The following is a 24,314-nucleotide window of genomic DNA, read 5'->3' as shown; positions in this document are numbered from 1 at the left end:
GTCACTGGTACTTGAGTCGTTAACTCTGGCACGTGAGATTCATTGGCTCTTTTAATGTTAAACGTCAACAATTTTTTATTTTTGGACCCGACAATAAAATAACAAGTTAAATGTATAGGTATGATAAAATTTCCAATAGATAAATAACGAAAATAATATATTGGAAATTATCATGTAGGATTAAAGAATATTATCGCCATAGATTGTTTAAAGTAACAATGTTGATGATGCCTTTTAACCTGAAGAGGTGATTAAATTAATGACCAGAAGGCCTCTTACCTTATATTCAAGCAGATTTATGAAGAAAGGTGTTCAGATGATGCTCTCATTCACTGTCTGAATCATCAATTTTTTATGATTTCATTAGTAGACAAGTGAAATGTTTAAATGCTGCCACTCGTGTCTGTCCATAATGATTCTCGGATGATTTTAATTTGCACAAACTAAAATATAAAAAAATAAAATGATAAAAATTATTATTATTTTTGTTGTTTGAGTATTTATTTATCTCAATTTTAAACTAAGCTCCAAGCTAAAATCTACCAGATAAATTTTGTTTTGCTCATTTTTAATTATTTATTTAACGATATCATTTTAGCAAATCATAAATGTGGACTAATTAGGATTTATTGTTAACAAAAAAATTAGCGAATCAATTAAATTTCATTTAAAATAACAACTGTCTATCCAATTGTTGGATGAAAACATTGTGTCTCATTCAAAAGGATTTTTTTCATCGAATATTTTCTACTCGTGGCAGTTGATTCTGCTTACTCCGGTGCTCAACGATTCATTTTATTAGTATATTTGATTTTATTAATAATAAAATCAGGTGACAAGCTTTAATGAAATTTTTTTTTTTCTAAATAATCGTGAAATATAATGCTATTAATCGATTTATAATTGAACTACTATCACCCTGTAGTTTCTTTACTTTAATTAGGTCAGTATTTAATATAAAATACCATCAATTTTATTTCCTAATTAAACGCGTTTCATGATAAATTACTCAATTGCTTGAAATTGAGATAATCAATTTTCAAACAATTTGTCAATAAAACAACTGAAACTTAGGTACCTTTTATCACCATCAGCAGCAGCATCATTACGTGCTTTCAACAGTGGTTATCTGTTAATTTATGAGCACTTGCTTATTGATCAAAAGCTTAATTGATACTCAGTCTTGATCAGCTTTAAATTACCCAATATCTGTAATTAGTGACACAAAAACATTTTAGCGAAATGTTGAATAAATAAAAAAAATTATTAAATAATAATAAAATGAATATATTTACCACCATTTATTAGAACCGAGATCTTTGCTACTTGTCCAGCCATATTTTTCAAACAATACCAGGTCACACTTCTTGAAATCTGTAAAGATAAAAAAATAAAAATTATAATATCAGCACAATAATTGTTAACAAACAACAAATAACATTATTAACTTAATAAACAACATATTCATAAACAATAATTATTAATTAATACATTATGGAGCACTCAAGTCTCAAACTACATTTTATCTCCAAAATAATTTATCTTATAGGGCCGTAAATGACAACAATTCTGATCCTCAATTAATGACAAATAAAACAATAAATAAACTAATAAATGCACAATAATTGAATAGATAATGAATAAATTGATAAATAATATGAAAATTTGATAGTTTAAACCCGAATGAGTGCAAATTTTTGTAAATATTTATTTACCGGTCTAGAACAACACAAACCTAACCTCAATAATCAATTTATCTAAATATTTTTTTTTTCTGACATTGATTGAAGTTAATTATACAATCCTCGTAAACACGGTCATTTATTTAATAGAAATTAACAAATTATATTATTAATAACAATATTTATTTACCTTTTTTCTATTTTGCATTGTAGAAGTCATCGGAGATTTTTTTCACTTGAGAAAATAAAAATTACGACTGTGCTGCCATTTGGTGGCAACGTGAACTAAAATTAACTGCGCAGTTATTTTTTATAATAATAATAATAATAATAATAAACAAAAGCATTATTATTATTATTGATAATAATAATAATTATTATTGTCAACAATAAAACTATAATAATTTATAAATAAATATTTTTGTATTAAATAAATTATTAAAAATTAATACGATGAATAATTGTCTGTTTTTTTTATTTTTTTGAATAAATAATTTCTGTCAAAAAAAAAAGGATTATCAACAAAAACAAAGATTATCATATAATTATAATTAATTAAAAATGAAATATATATTCATAATTTTTGTTTTATTATACATTTTGTACGTAATACAAAGCTCACGTATTTATTTATGAATAAATTACGACTTTTATAAATAATTTTTAATTTAAACATACAGTAATTTTATTATTGTTGTTTTTTTTTTGTTTTTATTCAACTTTGAAATATTAGTTGAGTATTAAAATACTGAGTTACCATCTACATATTTACATACAATATAATATTACAGAAAGTAAAGACTTACGACAATTATATAATATTAAATTTAAATAAAGCACATAACAATTTAATAATGAAATTAATGGTAATTATTAACACAAGGCAGCAAGTTTTCGTAATGAATTAAGATCTCTCATTAACATTTGAATTGTTTGTTTTGTTTTTGGATCAATATCTGTTTCTTGAGTAGTATCATCAGAGTCCATAGCTTCTAAAGCACAAACTTGAACTTCAACATTTGTTAACAATGCATCAAGATGTTTTTGAAAGTGTTCAACATGTTCAAGTAAACGTAAACGACATTCTGCTGGATTAATTGGTGCTTCTGGTTCTGGTATAAATGGTTGAGCAGGCACCATAGATAACATTGGTTTAATATCAATATTTTCATTATCCAAAAATGTTTTTTTATCAATTAAATCATTATCATTAAAATTAACAAAATCATCAAATTTTTTATCATCACAATTAAATAATTTATCATCTGATTTTAATAATACATCATGAAATATATTTTCTTTAATATCTTCTTTTTTAATAATTGACATTTTTAAATCATCTGACATTGTATTTGTATCTTCTTCAAGTATTTTCATTAACTCACTATCTGATGATATTAATTTATCATCTGAATTTTTTTCAACAATTTTTTGATCATCAATTATTTCTTCTTTTATGGAATTATTATTATTATTTTGTAAATTTATTGATAATTCATTGTCTTCTTGTTTTTTAATTATTTCTAAAATTGGAATTGGATTTGTATCTTTCTCAACAATATCTGATTTATCCCAATTTTTAGACCATAAATATAATTTTGGATGATCTTTATTACGTGCAATATTTATTTTAACTCTAAGACTATGTAGCATTTGTTGAATTTTTAATAATGAACCAACAAGATCATATGAACGTTTTAACATTGCTGTTCTTTTATTAATAGCTGTTTGATCTTTTGTTCGATTTGATAAAATTGGAAGTTTACCTTCTTTAATCCAATCTTGATCATGAATATATTTTTGTGATGGACGTTGACGATACGGATGACGACAAATATAACATATATATTTATCAGGTACATCTTTTTCACGTTCAATTTCATTACAATGGCCATGTTGCCAACATAAACACAAATCACACTGTATCATTAAACCATCTTCTTCACTATAACCACATGTACAATTTATTATTTCTTCTCTTTTTAATTGTTCAACTTTAACCATTTCACCATTAATCATCATCATAACACCCTCACCATCTAGAAATAATCAAACAAGAAAAAAACAATTAGTACATTAGTTTTTTGTATGTTGAATAAAAAAAAAAAACAGTAGATAATTAAAATAAAATATATAAACAATAATTAATAACCTTCTGACATGATTTGATAATTATCATTTGGAGTACACTCTATTTTTTTGTCTGGCGAATCATTTAGCTGACCTACAGTGTGATGAAAAAATAAATAAAATAAAAAGAAATATAAAATCATAAAATAATACTTTTTAAAAAAATATAATGTTTAATGTTTTTTATAATTGACTTACTGCTTTGACTATTATCATCACTTTTTGTATCTGATTTACGTCGACTAAATCTGTAGACTGGTTCAGCTGGACCCTCAGCATCAAGTGCACTGTCATCTAGATCTCCATAGTCATCAGTGAGCTCTAGTATGCCTGATAACACAATGATTTTAATAGTTAAAAAATGAAACAAAATTAAAAAACAACTAATATTTAAATAAAAAATAAAATACCTTGACGTTTTTTACTTTTTGTTGATGCATCAGAACTGTACTCTGATAGCTGTCGTTTTCTATGACCTCTTCCTTTTTCAATATGTGTTTCATCAAGTAATTTTAATTTATCATTTTTAATTACATCAGTAGAAATAATAGATCTCACTGGTAATAATGTTTTAATACCAGTTTGAGTTTTTTCTTCTCTTATTTTCATATCAAATAATGTACCAGGTGACATTGCACAATTTGCCTCATTTCTTTTAACGACATCATCATCATGATCTAAATTTCTTGTTGGTGACATCATTTCAAATTTTTTAATATCATTAACATGACCATTAACTGTATCAGATACAATATTATTATCTGATATAACTGTAGATGCAACAGACACACTTTGACTAGGTGAATTAACAAATGACAATGCTATTGGTTTTTCTTGAAGTGATTTACGTTTTTCTGAAAAACGTGATTTTGGTGTTGCATCAACAACTGGTTCACCAATTGTTCTTGCATATGCAAGATCAGCAACATTTGGTGTTGAGCCTAAATATTTTGCATACTCTGGATGATAATGTTTAACATGCATTTGTAAAAGATTTTCTTTACGGACTGTTTTTGCACAGCCTTCTTTTGGACATTTATATGAATCATCCACCATTTCAATTTTCAACGAACCAATATAGACAGCTATTGGAAAAAAAAAAAACATTAATTTATCATTTTATGAATTTTAATTTTGTTTTATTTTTAATTGTTTTGAATTAACACAACAATTTTATACTTACAATATGTCATTGCTGATGTTAGCAAAAACAAAAAACAAAACCAATTCAGAATATATATAAATATATTTTTTGTTAATTTTAAAAATAGATAAAGATAACTTACATGTGTTGTTAACTGGAGTAGATACTGAAGAAAATGGTGTAGCTGGAGTATTCATTGAACCAGCAGGTGTCAATGAAGAATTATCAATTGATGATGTCAATGATGGTGTTGTTGATGTTGCTGTTAATGTTGATGATGACGTTGACGTTGACGATGAACATGATGATGATGATGATGATTGTGGTAAAAGTAGTTTAGTCTTTGGTAAAAGTGTTTTAATTTTTTTAGTTGGTTCACTTGATAATTCAATTTTTGGCTTAGCAATACTTAAACGTTTTTTTCTATGTATACAAAAATCAAACATTTCTGGATCAAAATCAGTATGTAATTGTGTATGAAAAAATGTTCTAACATCACTTTTTGTACGAAATTTTTTTCCACTTTCTATATGCATAAATAAAACATCCCATTTACCAGCTGAATTACCACTTCGACGTTGTGTAAAATGTCTTTCCCAACCATCTGGTATTCTTTTATCTGCTACAATTATTGATCTTCTTGTTCCTAATAATAACAACAAAGAAATAATAATTAAAATATTGTTTTTATATAAATAAATGTAATAATTTAAATAAATAGTGGTTGATCTCACCATTATTACCATCAACTGTAAATGATTCAACTCCTTTTGGTTCACCATCAACCCACTCAGGACTATCATCATCTTGATCAAGTAAATCATATTTTGGTGATTCTTTTTTAATTTTTGGTATTTTTTGTTTTGTTTGTTTTATAGAATCAAAATTTTTTGATTGTTCAACACCAGAATCATAATATACAGTTGTTTCAGCTTCATTATTATCACCATTAATTGTATCAACAATATCAAGTGTATCTTCTTTTTTAATAATTTGTTTTTCTGGTGTTTCAGATTTTGTTTTTTTACGACTAAATAAATCTATAACTGTATGTTTACGTTTTTTATCTCTACGTTCTTGTTTACTTCCTATATATGTGTCTTGTTCCATTGTTGTTTCTTTCTATAATTAAATTGATTTATCAAACACAACAAAATTAAAATATTGACAGTTGATTTGCTTGTCATATTTTTAATGCTATAATTGAGATTATTTTTAACACTTTCTTAAACTAAATAATTATCCAAAGGTATTAATAAACAATACTTGTAATATTATCAAATTATTAAAGATCCAATCCAAGCAACTTGAAAGCACAAAAAAGAAAGAAAAAAAAAACAAGAAAACTTTATAAAATGGAGTAGTGTAACATAAACCAATTATAGAAAATCAAATGAAATGAAATCAAACTGTCTACTTGTGTTTATGAATTATTGACCAATTCATCAATATAATATATTTTTTAGATCAATGAATCAGAGATGATTAATCAAATATTGTGATTAATGTTTTAGCTTGTCTTTAAATGAATAAAAACATAACCTCACTAACATTAGACCTACCTTGTTTGATGTATCAGCAATTTTAGTCATTTTAGATGATTTCACAACCTTGGCATAACCGTCATCAAACAAAACATCATATCGATCTGTTGAATAAAATTCAACATAATTAGAGCAATATTTAAAAAAAAAAATGAACCAAAATATTTATGTTAAAATGGTATTAGTTTATTTTTAGTGCAAACGTCAAATCTGTCCAAAGATAATAATTATATGTTTGTCTTTGTCATACACTCATTGGAGTATATATCTTTACAGTATGTACATGAAATTGTTAAACAGATGAGGCTAGGTTACAAACACAATACTTACCATTTCCCAAAACAGCACAAACTCTTGCTGGATATTTTCTTCCATCAGCCCATGTTGCTAGAACTCTATCACCAACAATAAATTCTCGCATATTTGTATTTCTGTAATATTTAAAAAACTATTATTCAACTATCCTTTGTTTAAAAAAAATTTTAAAAATAAAACTTTGTTTATAAAATTTGATTTGGCTTTTTTTTTTTTTTTTTGGTTAAAACGACAATGGAAGCACAACGCCACTAAACTCGCGTCAAACTTTCGCATTGATACAACCCCATAAAATTAATTTGAGCGGGCATTTTTTAAATCTCAGGTGTGTATCATGCTTATTTTTGTTACAAAAAAAAAAAAAACTAAAATAAAATAAACTAATAAAAAATTTAATCAATATATAAGTATGGCTCTAATTGAAATTTCGAAAAAAAAAAATTCAACAAAATTAAAGTAGATTGAATAATTTAAACTAATTAAAAAAAAAAATTATTATCATGAACTTTATGTTTAAATTTTCTCGAGATTATTTTACATAATATTAATCTCAAAAAAACTTACGGAGTTGGTGATACCAGCGTCTGCTCGCTGGACGATGGAAAAAAAACAAAAAAAAAATGATAAAAATTATTAAATGAAATAGTATTATTAAAAGATAAAAAAAATTAAACTAAATGATGAATTTAATTGTTAATTAAAGCAACAACAACAACATACCTAGATGGTGGTTGTATTTTTCTAAGTCTTGAACTATCAATAGGGATCCACTCGTCATAACGTGAATTCCATTTATCAAAATGTATAAGAATTTCACGTTCAGTCCAATCAATTTCTACAACTTTAGCTGGAAACCTGTTTAATTAAATAAATAAAAATGTCAATTAAATATACACATATATTAACACTAATAATAAAAATTTATAAAACAATAATTACCATTGATTGTGATAATCTTTAGCTTCTAATCTTGAGCCAATAAAAAATGTTAAACCATTGCATGATACAGCTGGTTGACAATTTTTATCATCATCATTTAAATTATTTAAATTTATATCATCTAATAGTTCATCATTAATAATTTTATCAACTGGATAATGATTAATTGATGTATCAAATGATTCAATTATTGGTAATATTGTATCATCTGTTATATTTTTTTTTTCACCAGCAATTAAATTAATAACATTTAATGTTTCTTCTTCATTATCAACATTTGTTTCTTGTTTGATATCATTATCAATATCATCTGATGATTCTAATTGATGAATTGAACCAGTTGATGATTCTGGACGTGAATTACATGTTTCACCAGAACTATCATTTAAACTTGGTGATTCTGTTCTATTTAAATTTGGTATTATTGATTTATTTTTATCTAAATCTTGTTGATTATATGAGCCATTTAATATTCTTACTGGCATTGTTATTGGATCTGTAATTAATTAATAAATTACATCATCACATTTAAAATAATAATGCTAACTCTAAAAAAAAAATCATTGACATAAAAATAAAAGCATCTTATCAAGTCAGCAACTGAGCAATTAAAAAAAATTGAAAAAAAAATAAATTAACATTTAAATAAACCTTTCAAAATATTGTGCAATAAAAAAAAAATCAACAGGTCTAGAAAAATAACAAATTAAAAAATAATAAAATAAAAGAAAAAAAAAAAAATAATAATTTAAAAGATTGTCACGTAAAGATTATAGAATGTTTTAAAATTTATTTCTTTTTACACACAATCAAATAATTTTTATTTATATTTCATTTAAATAAAAAAAAAAAAAAAAAAAAGATCCTATCGATAAATACAAAGACAAAAATAAATACAATAGTTAAATACACATACACATATACACACGTATAGGCATATACAAGCGGCATAAATACCACACACATGTGCGTCAAAAGAACACGTCGGAGAACGTGCGAATGCCGACAAAAAAAAAAAAAAAAGACATTTTTTTTAATATTACACTAATTTAATATGAATTATTATAAATAATATAAACAAAATGACAATAAATAAATGATATTATATATATTTTATTAATAATTTAAATATTAAAGTAAATAATTTATATTTTAAATAGAAAGTTTAATGACAAGGTCAATAATACTCACCAGGATGTTTGTCATAATCATGAAAAACACTTGGTACGGCGTTTTTTTTAAGTATTAATTCATGTCCTTTGATCGTCTCGTAATCAGTACGTTTAAAGTGACGATTACATATAACTATATTTAATGTTAATTCACAATTATCAATATCACAATTAACAATCCAATTATTTTTAACATCATCACTATTATATGTAAAATTATGAAATTTTATATATTCATTATTATTTATATAATTATCATCAATATCACAATTTTTCACGCAACATTTGCGCGCCATTCTGTTTTAGAGTTATATATTCCGTGTAGTTAGAATATATTTTTTTTTTTAGTAGTATGTATGTGTTGCTTCGACTACTGCTGCTGCTGCTGCTGTACCGTTGTTGCAGCATGCCGACCAATCGTCAATTCGTCGCACGGTTTTATGACAAAAAAAAAAAAAAAACAAGACTTTTTCATTTGACGAAACTATATAATACACACACCTCTTAAATGTATTATCATCATCAAGATATTTTATCATGTAATTATAATGCACAGGTCGAAGTGGCAATTAATATTTTTAATTATTTATTTTTATATTTGCCGCCGCAAAACACATTGTTGTTTTTTTTTTTTCTTATTAATAATTCACTTGTTATAATGATAAAATTAAAATAAATACAAGTCACATACACAATGATGTTATTTACTTTTTAAAATTTTTTTTTTATGAGCTTGTTTGTTCGAGGAGGAGTGTGCGAAATACACTGATGACTGATTGATCTTTTTTTACCGGACACGCTTGTTTTTTAGTACAATCGATATGTATTTTTATGTCGCAATAATGTTCGATATAAAAGTTTTATCTTAAGCTATAAATTGATGTTTGTATTTATTGATTAGATGTTTAATTATATTTTTATGATTTGTATGATGAATTTATTGAGAAATAACGTAATCATGATGATTGTTAATATTTTTAAAGTTTTTTATAATACATTTTTGACTATTTCGATTAATCGAAATGAACTATCGTTATAATTTTTGGTATTATAATAAAATTAATAGTCAAATTTATTTTTTAAGTTTTAAATAAATTAATACATAGTCTTTCTCGAATATTCGTTATTGTTCTTTATATTTATTTACTCGAATATTCATAAATGGAATTTTTGTTTTGTTTTTTTTTTTTTTGGTGGTGTAAAATTACTTTAATAGTGTAAATAAAACTTAATGTCTATCGTCACGGAGTTGTGGAATTGACCAATGAGCGATTAATAATATTCACGTGACCTATTTAGCATTAAACTCATGTAAAAAAACCTTTAATATCAAGAGAGAGAAAAATATGCGCAGCCGCCGTTTCCGTCCTTTCGCTTTGAAGCGTTCTATCAACAAGATCGTTGATCACAGTGTGCTTGTTCTTTTTCCTTTGAGAAAAGCTAAGGCCTAATCGGCGACTTGCATACTTATTTAAATACATCGATTTTTATTTTAAATAAATATCAATTAATAAAATGACTACCACCGCTGAACTTGCTTGCGTTTACTCCGCACTCATCCTTGCTGATGACGATGTTGCTGTTACCGTAAGTTAAAAAAAAAATAATCTCATAACCTTAGAATATGTCACATGGCAGTGCTGTGGAATTTTTTTAATACCAAATTGTTAATAATCAATTAAAAGTTGATAGTTTTTAGATCAATTAATACGTGATTGTTAATATTTTCATTTTATAATTTTTAGGGAGAGAAAATTCAAACAATCTTGAAGGCTGCCAATGTTGATGTTGAGCCATACTGGCCAGGTCTTTTTGCCAAGGCCCTTGAAGGTATCAACATCAAAGATTTGATCAGCAACATTGGTTCAGGAGCTGGTGCTGCTCCAGCAAGTGGTGGTAAGTTTCATTTAATTAATATCCATTTGAAAACACCTCCTTTCATCCACCAGATCAATACGTATTCTTGTTGATTAGGTCAGCGATAGCGAGGAAATTAATTTGTTAGAAGTATGTTGTCGGGTTTAACAATTATCCCAGTTAAAACTAGCTGCTATTTATCAACATTTTAAATTATTGTACTATTATTTGATCAAAGTATCATGAATGATATTCTAATGTTTTTTTTATTAATTTCGTTTAGCTCCAGTTGCTGCTGCTGCTGCTGCCTCAGCAGGTGAAGCTGCCCCAGCTAAAGCAGCTGAAAAGAAAGACGAACCAGAAGAAGAATCTGACGATGATATGGGATTCGGTAAGTTTAATTTAACAATCTCAATAAATAAATTCAATCACATCCTCCAATCTTAATGATTATTATTTTAGCATGTATTAGCTGAAAAATCATATTGATGATTAACTTTAAATGAATAATATCAATGCCATCAATATTCATTAAAACATTAAACAGAATATATTATTAATTATTTTCTTTGTTTTTTTATTGTGTTACAGGTCTCTTTGACTAGATTTACAAATGATTGAGGGTCCAATTCTGTCTATTGTACTTTGCGCAAGTAAAAAATAAAAAAAAATACAAAAAAAAAAACGTAAAAACAATGTCTAATGTATTTTATTTAATACCACAATTCATTTATTAATTTTAAGACTTTATTCGTCCTTGTAAAATTTCTAGTCTTGCCTCGAATAATTATTTATTTATTTTCACAAATTTAATGTGCGTATTAAAAAATAAATTTGTCAGTTATATTATATTATTTCTCAAGGTTTTTTTTTCTGACAGCTCAATGTTATGTGTCCCGGGATAGTATGAAAAATCGATTAACTCAAAAATAAACAAATCCTTTATTTTTTTTTAAATTCAATTATCTTAAAATTCAGTTAAGTTTAAAAAAAAACAAAGTAGTTTATAAACTTGTTCATATATCTCCTGAATTTGATAGAAAAAATAAAAAAAGATTTGTACGTTTATTTTAAAATCAAATAGATCATTTTTATCTTATTTCTTTTTCATGTTAAAAAATAGTAGCAAGTACCAGACATTTGCTTTGATAAAAATAATTAAAATCCATAATAATTAATACATATTTAAACACATAAACAATCTAGTATTTTGATATACAAATATCATCTAATAAATGCGAATATAATCGTTGATACAAATCACTTTTTCACAAAAAAGTTTCCATCATCTCAAATTGTGTACCATCATAGTACCCAACAAAAAAAAAAATAATAATAATTTCTTTAATTTCTCATATTATCAAACAATTCATTTATATTATTTTATGATTTTTCTTTTTTGTTCTCTTTTGATTTTGTTTATCTTCAAGTTTCATCTTACATTTTCCTTGTTAATATTTAAATAATGAAAAATAATTATTCACGTTTATCTGGTCCAGTTAATGGTACCCATTGTACAGATGCACCTTTACCAGCAAGTGCACGTTGAAATAATTCTTTTTGACATTTTTTAGATACTTCACAATGTGCCAATAATTCACCACTTGTTCTTACAACTGAAAATTCCAAATTACAATCTGATAATATATCATCACCAAGATCAAACGTTAATACATCATTCCAAACTGGACTATGAGCATCTCGACATATTGCTGTTCTTTTTTTTTTAAATCCTTTACCATCTTTAAAAATTGTTACCTTTTTTTAAAAAAAACAAATAATAATATTATAAACATTTAAATTTATTAATAATTATTATTTATGTTATTAATATTTTACCTTAACATATGTATCAGAGCTTTGTGTACCAGAATCATCAGCAATAAGTAAATTAATTGCTCTTACAACAATAACAGTTAATTTTGTTGTTGTTATATCATAAAATAATGATACCATTAATTCACCAAGTGGATCACTACGATATACACTTCCTTCAGCACCATATCTATGTATAGGTCTTGTTAATATTATTGGCTCATTACCAATATGATCTGTACCTTGATTTTTAGGTGGTAATGGTAAACGTACATAGCCAAGTGCACGATGTTTTGATACAGGATCAAAATCATACAAAAGTACTTCCAATGTTGTACCAGATAATGATGATGTTTCAAATGTAAATTCTTCATCAAAAACTACAAAATAATAAATTACATATATATTTTGTTTTTAATTAATTAAATTTAAAAGTATAAAAAAAAAAAAAAAAAAGAGATTATTTTTTAAAAGGTAAATGAAAATTTTAATTATTCAAATAGGTCACGTTTTTTCTACAACAGTTGTGTAATATCAAGCTGTAAACCCACGCAACATGTGGCTTTTTAATTTACATGATAAATATTATTTTATGTGTTTTTTTTGTCATTCAAGTTATACATATATATTATTATTATTACCAGGGTTCAAGGTGCGCCTGTGCACTTTTGTTTGCCACGTATTACTTCGATCGGGTAGTAGTCTCATCTTGGCATAAGGATCAGCACTCCCACTCAGTTCTCTTGCTCGCAATTCATGTGCCTTTAAAACATTTTATTGTCAATTTATTATATAACATTTTTTATAATGGGTTTTTTTTTTTTTTGTCATTTCTACCTCAAGAAGTTTAACTGTTAAAATTCCTTTTGATGAATTAAATGCGAGGGATAATTGTAATTCACCTCCAGGCTCATCCAAGGATGATGATGACGACCATGAAGATTGCTTTAAATACATATATAAGATGTAATTAAAATAATATAAATATAATATTAAATATAGAAAAAGGAATAAACAAACTTTTTGAAATACTCCATATTCACTGTCTGCACTGTTGAGTCTAGAACCAGTTGATGTTCTTGGCTGTGGTCTGACAATAATCATACGATCATCCGAGGCAATAACACTACCACCTGGTAGTGATGGTGCAAATGGACTAACTGGTGTTTTTGGTGGTTCATCATCACCCTCAGAAAGACGTTGAATAACTTTTTTTTAAAAAATATAATTTATATAATTTTAGTTAATTTTTTTTTAGCTTTTAATATTTTACCTTCACGTGAATCTAGAATACTAGCATCATAAGGTGGATCTCTTCTTGTCCATTCAACTTCTTCACAAACAACATTGTCATTTAAATCTTGTAGCATTGATAAATCACAATCATTTTTAGCATTTACATTAGCAAGTTCAATAAATTCTTCTTTTGATAATTTTGATGCCTCTTCAGCTCTATCAAGCATATCCTTTTCAAACCTTTAACAATTTTTTTTTATAACAAGTATTTATTTATTTTTAAAATATATCAACTTGTTTTTATATATAACTAAAAGATTTATTTTTATGGAAAAAAAGCGTTGAGTGCTTTTGTAAATATAATATTATTAAATCAATGTTTAATGGATAAAGTATGTTAAATTACCAGTTAAGTGGACCACCCCCAGGTACAAACATTGGATATCGACTTCGTCTAACACACATTGCGTAAACAAAAATAGCCGACAATGCACCAGTTGCTGCACCAACTATTCCTAAGACGGCAATCAATCCTGCACCGTGTGCTTCCATCCTCCAAGCTTTATAAAAAACAATTTTTTATGAAATTAATCTCAAGAAATTACAGCAATAAATCCAGAGATTACTCCGGAATTCTTTCATTAAAATATTTCCGTATAAAACTTTTTTTTTTTTATCGAAATAAGCTGTAGAAAAATGATATAGAAAATAAAACAGCCTTGTCATTATTAAATTAAAACAATAAAATATGAAAAAAAAAATATATATATTTTTTTTTAACTTATTAAATCGACACACAATTTCCGGTATTCATATAAGATATTGACAAATTGATTCTATTATCAAATAATAATTAATTACTATTTATTCTATCATAAGCAATTTTTTTTTTTTTCTTTTTAGCTCATTAATATATAAAAATAATTATGTTAACATGTCAAAAATATAAAAAATTATATTACCAAAGTGGAATGATGTCCTTTATTTCTTTATCTACATAATTATCGTCCTTCAGTGTTGTGTTTTTTTTTTATATCTATTTTTTTTTTGCTATAAAAGCGTCGATAGAATTGTCACCTGTGACACAAAAGCAAAAATAAATTAATTAAAACACACCAATGTAATTAAATTGAAAAACAATTTTGTAACGTTTTTGATTGCTTAATTTAATTAAAAAACTCGTAAATTATTTAAACCACAATACACATAAATAAAAAATTCTATATGTATTTTTTTTTTTTACTTAGATCAATAGAGGGTTATAAAAGTTACGAAAATTTGAACCAGTTGATCCACAAATAAAATTTTCCAATTTTACTGGTTAGCCATCTATCATTTTTTCCTTTTTTTTTTTTTATCAGAATTCAATGTTTGTCCTTGAACTCGCTCTTAAAATCACCCTCTTCCACCTCTATTTCTACCCCTAGGCTGTCGTTCACTTTCTCACCCTCAATCATTTTTTATATACACACTAAACTGCCTCTCTAATACCTAGATATAATTTTTTTATTTTTCCCTTATATATTTTTATTATTGTAAAAAAAAATTATTTTATTAACCATTGAATTTATTAAATTAAATATATTTTAACGAGGATATAATTTTTATAATTTATTTATGATTAAAAAATTCAATTACACTGATGAAAATTAAATGAAAAAATTTTTTAATTATTTAAATTTAATATATAATTTTTATATTTATAAATTTCCTATATAATTTTTAATCAAGATCCATAAAAATTCTTGAAATACGTAAATTCTTAAATTCCCTTGAAATAGAATTTAATTTAAAATATTTTTCTATTCTAAAAAAAAAAACCAGCAATGAATTTAATATAACTTTTTTTATTACTCCATTTAATCAAATATTTATAAGTCTTTTTTTAAAACATTTATTTTCATTTATAATGACATTACTATAATTAAATTTGAGAAAATAAATAAAAAAAAAAAATTATTTTTTTTTATTTATATATAAATGTTATTTATTCAATTTAATTAGATATTGTAATAGCTTCATTGAAAGCATCAAAACTTTTTTATGTAAAAAGCTTTGATTAATAATAACAATACTCAATGTACATTAGTTCAATGGACAACAAAAGTCATTAATCATTCTTGACTGGTTATTAATCATTTACAATGTTGAAGGACAACATGTGCAGCCACAAAGTAACACAAACAATACACATAATATATTACATAAATAAAATAACAATTATATATTTGATAAATATATTTTTTTTTTCTGTATAGTGTTTATTGTTCTATAAAACCCAAAATTTATCAAAACTATTTTTTTTTTCTTTAACAATATATAAATAATAAAAATAATTTAGCAACAATGAAATAGTTTTTTATTTTATTTAAATTTAGTTATTATGATTTTTTTTTTTTTAATTAACATTTCTTAATCCTTTTGTTTATTTATATTTAAATTTTTAATCTCCAGATGCAAATAAGCTCAATTTGAAAACTTAAATTGTTAAATACTCGTTACCATATGGTGATGGAATATAAATATTTTATTTCGATTTATATTTAAATAATTATAAACAATATAATAGCCTTGTTTTTTTTAATTAATTTTTATCTAATATCTCTACGAATAATCAAACTAATTAATTTTTTTTCTACAATAGAATTTATTACTTTGAAAAAAATTAATATATATTTATTAAAAATTGTTTATTTATTTATCTATATTTATCTATTTATATATGTGTATACGTGAGAATTTTAACTTACAGTCAGAGATATAGATATTTTCAAATAAACTTTGTTTGACGTCACTATGACCTTTCTATTTACTGTGCCCTTTTACAAAAAAAATTTTTTTTTTATTAAAAAACTAAAGTAAAATAAATAAACAACACCCACATTAAATTAATTATAAAAAATATTTAATTGCACTTTAATTTATTGCCACATGATAAACAAAAAAAAAAAATCTGCAAATATTTTTAATTAATTTACAAAACACTGTGCGATTTGAAAAGAAAAATTAATTTTAAAATATAAGATTGAGATTTACTGCATAGGTATATTAATTTTGTAATTAAAAATTATTTAGGTATTTATTGAGAGCTTGTAATGTTTTTGTTGATGTATATTGCTATTACCTTTACGGTGATGATATAAATGTTGTCCGTCGTGGACAATATTATACTGACAAGGCAGGGGTTTATCGAAGGACATCGCAACTCTCTCGCCGGGCGTTGTAGATGATGGTGGGGAGTTAAATTGACGAGGATGGGTGGTTGGGTGGATTATGGGGTGAGCAAAAAAAAAAATATAGAAAAATAGATACGCAAGCGCAAATATATAGCTTTTTTGTAATTGTGTTTTTCAAGTTGTAGCCTTCGAGTATATATGTATAAAGTTTTATCTCCATTTTTTTATTCTCTTTTATAATACATCTGAAATACGCAGTACAGGGATGATTTTTTTCTTCAAATTTACATGCTCATTATTGTGATTTTTATGTTTTATTGAAATATATATATTATAATTTTTTAGATTTCATTATTTAAAAATAATTTTATGTACTGGTCATGAATAAAGATAATTCAAAAATTAGTTTATAAAGTTTATCAAGTTATAATTGATAGTTATAAAGTTACTTGATGAATTTTACCACCGTTAAGATAATGAAATTTATAAAGTTTTGACAATTTAAATTGAAAGATATTTGTATCGTTTTGTTTAATTGTCGTGAAAAATAAAAAATACAAAGTTAATAAAATTTTTAATTTATAATTGAATCGAATGTTGTTAAAATACATAAATGTATAAATGTATAAAGGAATACTTAAAATGTACAGTTGTATTGAAAATTCATTATTTTTATCAATACGCATATTTTTTTCTATATACTGAGTTCCTAAAAAGTCTATAAAAATTTGTTGTGAATAATAATAACAATAATAAGAGGAAAAAAAAGTGTAATGGAAACTAGATGGTTTCATCGATCTATATATATTGTAATAAAGAAAAGTAAACAGTCATCAAGAATTGAGTAGAAATTTTATAACGAGTTTTTTTTTCATCGTTGCACGTGGCTGGTTTAATTATAATTCAATTTCAATAGAGTGTGTCACGTGATAACCATGGAGTGATGCATACAGATATTGATAGTCCTCATATAATAGTAATTGTGTGATGCATGTAGTCAACTTGCATGTTTCAATATTAAAGCGGTTAATAAGAATTTTTTGGATTTAATTACGCAATGTAATATAATCACCATAAGATCTCAAATAACTTTTGATTATGCCTTGTAATATAGCGAAAAAAAAAATAAAAGGATATATTCATACACTAATTTAATTGCAATCCGATTATATTTGTTATCTTCGTATAAATTCTAATTAACATAATTGAAACCAAACAAACTAATCTGATCTATTGACGGTATAACAACATTTCATTTCGCTACACGTTTTTTAAGAATTTTTCCCGGGTAAAATTTGTAAAACACGAAATACCTCTATGCTAGTTCTTTGTTCCTGTTGAAAATTATGAATTTTTCAGGGAGAAAAAAATTATAAATATATATTTTATTAAGAAGTTATAAATTAGAGATAGTAAGCTTAAAAATATATATAAAAGACCTCTTTGCTAGTTCTATGTTCCTGTTAGAAATCGTTAATTTTTTAAGAAAAAAAAATTATAATTATATATTTTATCAGGGAATTATAATTTAGAGATGGTAAACATTAAAATATATGGAATACCTCTTTGCTAGTTCTATGTTCCTGTTAAAATACCATATTTTTTCAAGAAAAAAAATATTAAAATAATAATTTTATTAGAGAATTATGACATAGAAGAAGTAAGCTCTAAAATATATGAAATACCTCTTTGCTAGTTCTATGTTCCTGTTAAATAACGTTTTTTTATTAGGGAATTATAGAATTAGAGATAGTAAGCTTCAAATGATATGAAATACCTCTTTCCTAGTTCTATATGTTCTTGTTATAAATCTTCAATTAAAAAAGAAAACTATATATTATAAATATTATAATAAATATAAATAATATCTTTATTAAGGAATTATAACTTTTTATTCTATCTAACTGCTTGAATAAATATTTACTAAGAATATTAATATTAATATTAATATTTGGAATTTATTAACTTTTCTCTTATTTTATTAATTGTCTAGTGTGTAAATATTATATTTATAAAATAAAAACTTATCAAGTTGTCTATTGAACATAAATAACAATTTGCTTTGTCTAACACAGGTATATATATGTTTCTTTTTCCTAAATACATGTTTAGCTTAGGCAAAGCTTAGATAAAATTTGATTGTGACGCGACACCTTATCAACCGCTTGCGGTGAGAGAAAAAATTTTTAAGCTTAGTTTGTCAGCTAACGATCGACCTATCAATATCGTCGTAAACGTGTCAACTGTGTATATTTTATTCTTTCCAATATATTCTTTAGCAATAATTTATTTTATATTTCAAAAATGGTCCACAATATTTGATATTTAATTTCGTTTTTGTCCCAACAAGATAATTTATTTTTAAAATAATATCATGAAGTTTTTTTTAATGAATATTTTCTTTTTTGGATTTTTAATATTTGTTATTTTCGGAGTTGTTAAATCAGTAGTTAATAATGAAATTAATGAGGAAAATAAATTACTCAAAAAATACAATATTAGTACATCAATAAATCACACCATGTGGTTTTTGCAGGTGAGTTATTCTTGTTTTCCTTGTCTATAAATTAAAATAATTTCATACAAAATTCAATTTTATAAAATTATAATTTATGAATTATTTGTATTATTAAGATACAATTTTTACATGCTTATTTTTTTTTTTTATTTTACTTTATTCTATTACAAAAAAAAAAAAAATATTGATTCTAATTATCGACAATCAACACTCGTTTTTTTTTTTTTTTTTTTTCTATTTATAAATTAAATTAGATAAATTTCTATTTAACAATATTAGACGTTATTTTTATTTTAAGACACAATTTTTACTTATTTATATATAAATATTTTTACTTTACAATAGTTTTCTTGATTAATGTTTTCTATTTTTTATTTTAAATAATATTCGGTCTTATGACTCATCAAATGCTCGATCTTAATCACCTTTTTTTTTTTTTTTTGACTGATAAGAAATATAAAATATATAAATATAAAAAAACTTTCTATATATACTAAGTCAGTAATCGTTTTTAAATTTCATTCTATACAAAAAAAAAAAAAAAATAATATAAAAAGATAAAAAATAATACAAAAAATCTATACTTAATTTTTTCAGATTTCAGATATTCATATCAGCATATTTTCCGACCAAGAAAGAGTATTTGAATTAAAAAAATTTTGCAATGTTACTGTTAAAAAAATTAATCCATCAGTCGTTCTTGCAACTGGTGATATGACCGATGGAAAAACTCGAGGTTGGGGAGGCTCTAAACAAAATTTACAAGAATGGAAAAAATACAAAGAGGTTTTAGATGAGTCTGGAATAACTACTGGTGATATCCCCTGGTTGGACATACGAGGAAATCATGGTATGTATTAATAAAAAAATAATCGAAATAAAAATTAACTTATTAAACAAAATAATGTAAATTTTCTTTTTCTATTTATCCAGATAATTTTAATATAATCTCCATCGATTCACCAGAGAATCATTATCTAAATTATTCAATTCAAGGTCAAAAAAAGGCACGTTCTTTTATCCATCAAATGACTGTACGTTCAACGAATTATTCATTTATCGCTGTTGATGCCTGTATGACACCTGGACCAAGACGTAAATACATATTTTAAAACTACATATCTAACATATTTATTTATATTATTAAAATAAACAATTATTAATATTTTAGGACCATTTGATTTTTTTGGACATCTTGATAAAACTGAAATTCAACATATAACTAAATTTATTGAAAAATCTAAACAATCAAAAAGTGATTATAACATTTGGTTTGGTCATTTTCCAACATCTTGTATTATAACTGACGATGAAAAAGACGTTAAACAAATAATAGGTAATAATATAAATATATATTAAAAATTATATTTAAATATTTTAATTAATTATTTCATTATTATTTTATCACAGGAAAAGATGAAAAATCAGTTGCTTATCTTTGTGGTCATCTACATACATTTGCTGGTTTATCACCCAACATGTATACAATACAAAATGAAGGATATCTTGAAATTGAAGTATCTGATTGGAAAGAACATCGTATATTTCGTCTTGGTGTTATTGACAATGGTTTATTTACATTTGTTGATGTTAAACATGATGAATGGCCAATTGGTATAATAACAAATCCAAAAAATGCATTATATCATATGAAAAAAAAAGAAAATATACAATCAATTGTTGATTCAACTCATATTAGAGTTTTAGCATTTTCATTGGATCCAGTTGTTAATGTTTCAATTCAAATAAATAATGGAAAATGGATAAATTGTTATAAAGTTGGTGATGATCCACTTTGGGTTACTGAGTGGAATTCATCATTGTATAAAATTGCTACTAATTCTATACGTGCTAAAATAATTGATAAAATGGGAAGAACAAAAGAAACGGAATTACAATATTTTTCACTTGATGGTACACAACCATCTTTTTCATTTATTTCTACTGTTATTCTTAATACTGAAACAAAAACATTTGTATTAATAACTATTATTTTTTATGCATTTATGAGTATCATAATTATTGTTCCATTGTGTATATGCAAATATCTTCATGGTCTTTGTCAAAAAAAACAAAGGGATAATCCAAGAATACGTAGAAAATGGATACGTTCTTGTGTTAGAAAAATATGGTTATTATCTACACTTGATTTTATATTTTATCCAATTATTATTTATCCAATTTATTTGGCAATTGGTCCATGGATAGCTGGAGAAATTATTGAAGATAAATATGGTGTTATTTATTCATGGGGAATATTTGTTGGACACTCATTTATACCAGCATCATTATCTTATTTTTATGGATTTTTACAATTATTAACATTTTATTTTCCACTTGTGTGGATTCTTGCACATACTGTTGATAAAAGGTAAAAATTTTACTTGATTTATTTGATTTATTATAATTTAAATTAATTTATTTACTTTATTCTTTTTAGATACCAATCACTTCACAAGTTACAGAGAAAAAAACCAAAAATATTATTATTCATTTGGAGGAATTTATTTTTTATAATATTGATGATTTTTCATATGTACTTGATAGTAATACTTTGGATTTCTTATGGTACTGTGGCAACTTTATTGTGTCCTTTTTTGACTTGGTCTACACTTATGGCTGTAATTTTATGGGTTTATGCTCATCAAGTCTCAATAAGTTATATCAAGTTAGTAATTTAAATTGATTATTTTTCCAACTGACAATTAGATTAATCAAATTAAATATGGCTATAATTTATTAACGTTTATTTTATTTTTTCTAGATGTGCTGGATCAGTTTGGACACCATCATAAAATTAGTTATTATATAATTGAATTTTGACATCATAAAGATTTAAATAATTATTGCTCATTTTTAATAATAATTGACTGAAAAAAAATAAATCAAAAAACATATTTTAATTATTTGTAATTTTATAAATTACTAATTGTAAATATTAAAAAAAAGTTGATTAATAAATAATAAACATATCTACATGAGCAAAGGTTTTTTTTTATATTAAATTTAGTTTATTATTTATCATATTTATTATTTGAAAAAACAGAAAGCATGATGCAAGATGAAGAATAATTTTCCTGGATCATGATGACGTATGTCTAAGGTTTAGGAATTCTAATTCAAAACAAAATATAAATGCGGTTTCTTGGTATATTATCTGACGTCATAGTCATACATGAACTGCCGAATTTACTATCTCACCTAAGTCCCCACTATACTATGTTTTTAGAGAGTTTAATACAGAGAGACCACATACTGAAATTTTACAAACTGAGAGAGAAAAAAAAAATGTTTAGGTATGTATTGACCTTTAGTTCTTCCTTTCCTTCTTCTTCCTAATTCTCAATTGCCAGCTTGCCAGCATTGCCAGCAGCCAGATGGGCACATTGAGCACAGCTACAAACCAACAAACACGTTTATAAAATATATACGCCATTTTTTGTGATTAAATATTTATCAAAATATATTAATTTTGTAATTATAAATTAGTATAGTAGTGATTCACTCGTTGTAGCAAAAAAAAAAACAATTATGGAGTTCAAGGTTTTATTTGGAATACTTATTGTTATACTGTTTGTGTCAGGTATGTTGAAATTTACCTACTTGAAAAATAAATAAATAAATTTATTTACCAGCAACGTGCACCTATTTTTAATATTTTATCTTTAATAATTTTTTTTTTTTTTTATTCAGGTACAAAAGGGGGAAAAAATAAAGGTAAAGTACATTTTTGCTATAAAAAAAAAAAAAAATCACACTTGTGTAAATATGATAAGAAAAAACACTGTGTGTTCTTGCTTCATTGAGTTAAATTTAATTTTTTTATTATCTATTTTAAGGTGGTTCAAAATCAGATAAACGTAACTCAAAAACTACATCACGTCCACGAATGACTGAACGACCTGTACAAGCTACAGGTGGTTCTCCAAATAATATTGGTTGGCAAATTCCAAATTCACATCCTCAACAAGCCAAACCAGTTCAAACTCCTTTTGGTGCTCCAGCATCAAATAATGTTATTGTCAATCAAGCACCACCAGCACAACCATCACATCATGTTACTGTTAATCAAGCACCACCAGCACAACCATCACATCATGTTATTGTTAATCAAGCACCACCAGTACAACCACAACATACTGTAATTGTCCATCAAGCACCAGTACAACCACAACATACTGTAATTATCCAACAAGCACCAGTACAACCTATGTTTCCAGTACCTATAATTATTCCATCTTTCCATTCACATGGTGGACATACACATGATAAAATAGAAACACATTCAACAAATGTTAATTCAACTATAATATACAATAATTATTACAATGGTACTGCTCCTGATAACAATTCATCAATTGTTAATGTTACAACACCTGCTAATTCATTACCAGCATCAAATAATAATTCAACAAATACAACTACTGTTGTTACACAAACAGTTATTACTAAAACACATATTATTAAAACTTCAACAAAATCATCTTCATTTAAAATTCAATCAATAATATTTTATCCAATTTTGTCATTGATTTTTGTTTTGAATTATTGATGAAAATATTTAAATAATAAATTATGTTTTTTTCTTTCTTTTAATAATTTTATATAAATAATTAATTTTAAATTTTAATAATCCATTAAAAATTTACATGTTATTTTGATTGTTGTAAATTAATAACAAAAATTTTCAATAAAAAAATAATAATTACTTTGTACTTAATTTATTGTAATTGTTTTTATGTTTTATTTATGTTTTTTTTTTTTATTTACAAAATTACAATAAATT

At 24.6% G+C, this 24,314-nt stretch overlaps 6 protein-coding genes across 11 annotated transcripts in view; 3 read left to right on the top strand and 3 right to left on the bottom strand.

Annotated features, from left to right (window-relative positions):
• Window positions 1-1,943, bottom strand: part of LOC122852479 (ecdysone receptor-like) — a 74,414-nt gene extending 72,471 nt beyond the window's left edge. Inside the window, exons 1-4 of the mRNA XM_044152318.1 lie at window positions 1,873-1,943; window positions 1,296-1,374; window positions 1,079-1,209; window positions 280-443 (exon numbers count right to left, since the gene is read on the bottom strand). The gene's annotated coding sequence lies outside the window, so the exon portion shown is untranslated. The remainder of the gene's footprint in view (window positions 1-279; window positions 444-1,078; window positions 1,210-1,295; window positions 1,375-1,872) is intronic.
• A 186-nt stretch (window positions 1,944-2,129) lies between these two features.
• Window positions 2,130-9,728, bottom strand: LOC122852461. 5 transcript variants are annotated; one of them, XM_044152261.1, is made up of 13 exons: window positions 8,946-9,726; window positions 7,755-8,250; window positions 7,536-7,670; window positions 7,380-7,406; window positions 6,831-6,931; window positions 6,519-6,604; window positions 5,691-6,078; window positions 5,099-5,602; window positions 4,996-5,007; window positions 4,223-4,897; window positions 4,011-4,142; window positions 3,835-3,906; window positions 2,130-3,721 (listed from the first exon to the last, which is right to left on the bottom strand). In XM_044152261.1, the coding sequence occupies exons 1-13, from the start codon at window positions 9,220-9,222 to the stop codon at window positions 2,556-2,558; spliced, it is 4,071 nt and encodes a 1,356-aa protein (XP_044008196.1). In that variant the 5' UTR covers window positions 9,223-9,726; the 3' UTR covers window positions 2,130-2,555. The 5 variants fall into 5 exon arrangements, with proteins under 5 accessions (XP_044008196.1, XP_044008198.1, XP_044008197.1 ...); XM_044152262.1 differs by having other exon boundaries at window positions 2,333-3,721; window positions 5,700-6,078; window positions 8,946-9,728; XM_044152263.1 differs by lacking the exon at window positions 4,996-5,007 and having other exon boundaries at window positions 2,234-3,721.
• A 552-nt stretch (window positions 9,729-10,280) lies between these two features.
• Window positions 10,281-11,800, top strand: LOC122852460 (60S acidic ribosomal protein P1-like). Its single transcript, XM_044152260.1, has 4 exons — window positions 10,281-10,513; window positions 10,672-10,822; window positions 11,067-11,174; window positions 11,375-11,800. The coding sequence occupies exons 1-4, from the start codon at window positions 10,442-10,444 to the stop codon at window positions 11,386-11,388; spliced, it is 345 nt and encodes a 114-aa protein (XP_044008195.1). The 5' UTR covers window positions 10,281-10,441; the 3' UTR covers window positions 11,389-11,800.
• On the bottom strand, window positions 11,633-17,025 carry LOC122852459 (synaptotagmin-1-like). 2 transcript variants are annotated; one of them, XM_044152257.1, is made up of 10 exons: window positions 16,959-16,990; window positions 16,585-16,653; window positions 14,797-14,911; window positions 14,241-14,394; window positions 13,872-14,074; window positions 13,619-13,806; window positions 13,436-13,543; window positions 13,240-13,360; window positions 12,623-12,978; window positions 11,633-12,541 (listed from the first exon to the last, which is right to left on the bottom strand). In XM_044152257.1, exons 4-10 carry the CDS (start codon window positions 14,384-14,386, stop codon window positions 12,260-12,262), a joined length of 1,404 nt encoding a protein of 467 aa, XP_044008192.1. In that variant the 5' UTR covers window positions 14,387-14,394; window positions 14,797-14,911; window positions 16,585-16,653; window positions 16,959-16,990; the 3' UTR covers window positions 11,633-12,259. The 2 variants fall into 2 exon arrangements, with proteins under 2 accessions (XP_044008192.1, XP_044008194.1); XM_044152259.1 differs by lacking the exon at window positions 16,585-16,653 and having other exon boundaries at window positions 16,959-17,025.
• Window positions 17,026-20,242: 3,217 nt separating this feature from the next.
• LOC122850999 (transmembrane protein 62-like) lies at window positions 20,243-22,323 on the top strand. Its single transcript, XM_044150044.1, has 6 exons — window positions 20,243-20,378; window positions 20,462-20,623; window positions 20,700-20,864; window positions 20,939-21,763; window positions 22,178-22,196; window positions 22,293-22,323. Exons 1-6 carry the CDS (start codon window positions 20,243-20,245, stop codon window positions 22,321-22,323), a joined length of 1,338 nt encoding a protein of 445 aa, XP_044005979.1.
• Window positions 22,324-22,927: 604 nt separating this feature from the next.
• LOC122850998 lies at window positions 22,928-24,005 on the top strand (the record flags this gene model as incomplete). The annotated part of the gene is made up of 3 exons (XM_044150043.1): window positions 22,928-23,111; window positions 23,222-23,245; window positions 23,368-24,005. Coding segments are annotated over exons 1-3 (714 nt in total), but the record flags the coding sequence as incomplete, so codon positions are not given.
• Between the last annotated feature and the right edge of the window lie 309 nt (window positions 24,006-24,314).

This window comes from Aphidius gifuensis, linkage group LG3 (genome assembly GCF_014905175.1).
Source record: "Aphidius gifuensis isolate YNYX2018 linkage group LG3, ASM1490517v1, whole genome shotgun sequence".
In the NCBI taxonomy this organism is placed as follows: Eukaryota; Metazoa; Arthropoda; class Insecta; order Hymenoptera; family Braconidae; genus Aphidius; species Aphidius gifuensis.
The sequence above is the reverse complement of the archived record's forward strand: the minus strand, read 5'-3'. Positions and strand labels throughout refer to the sequence as shown.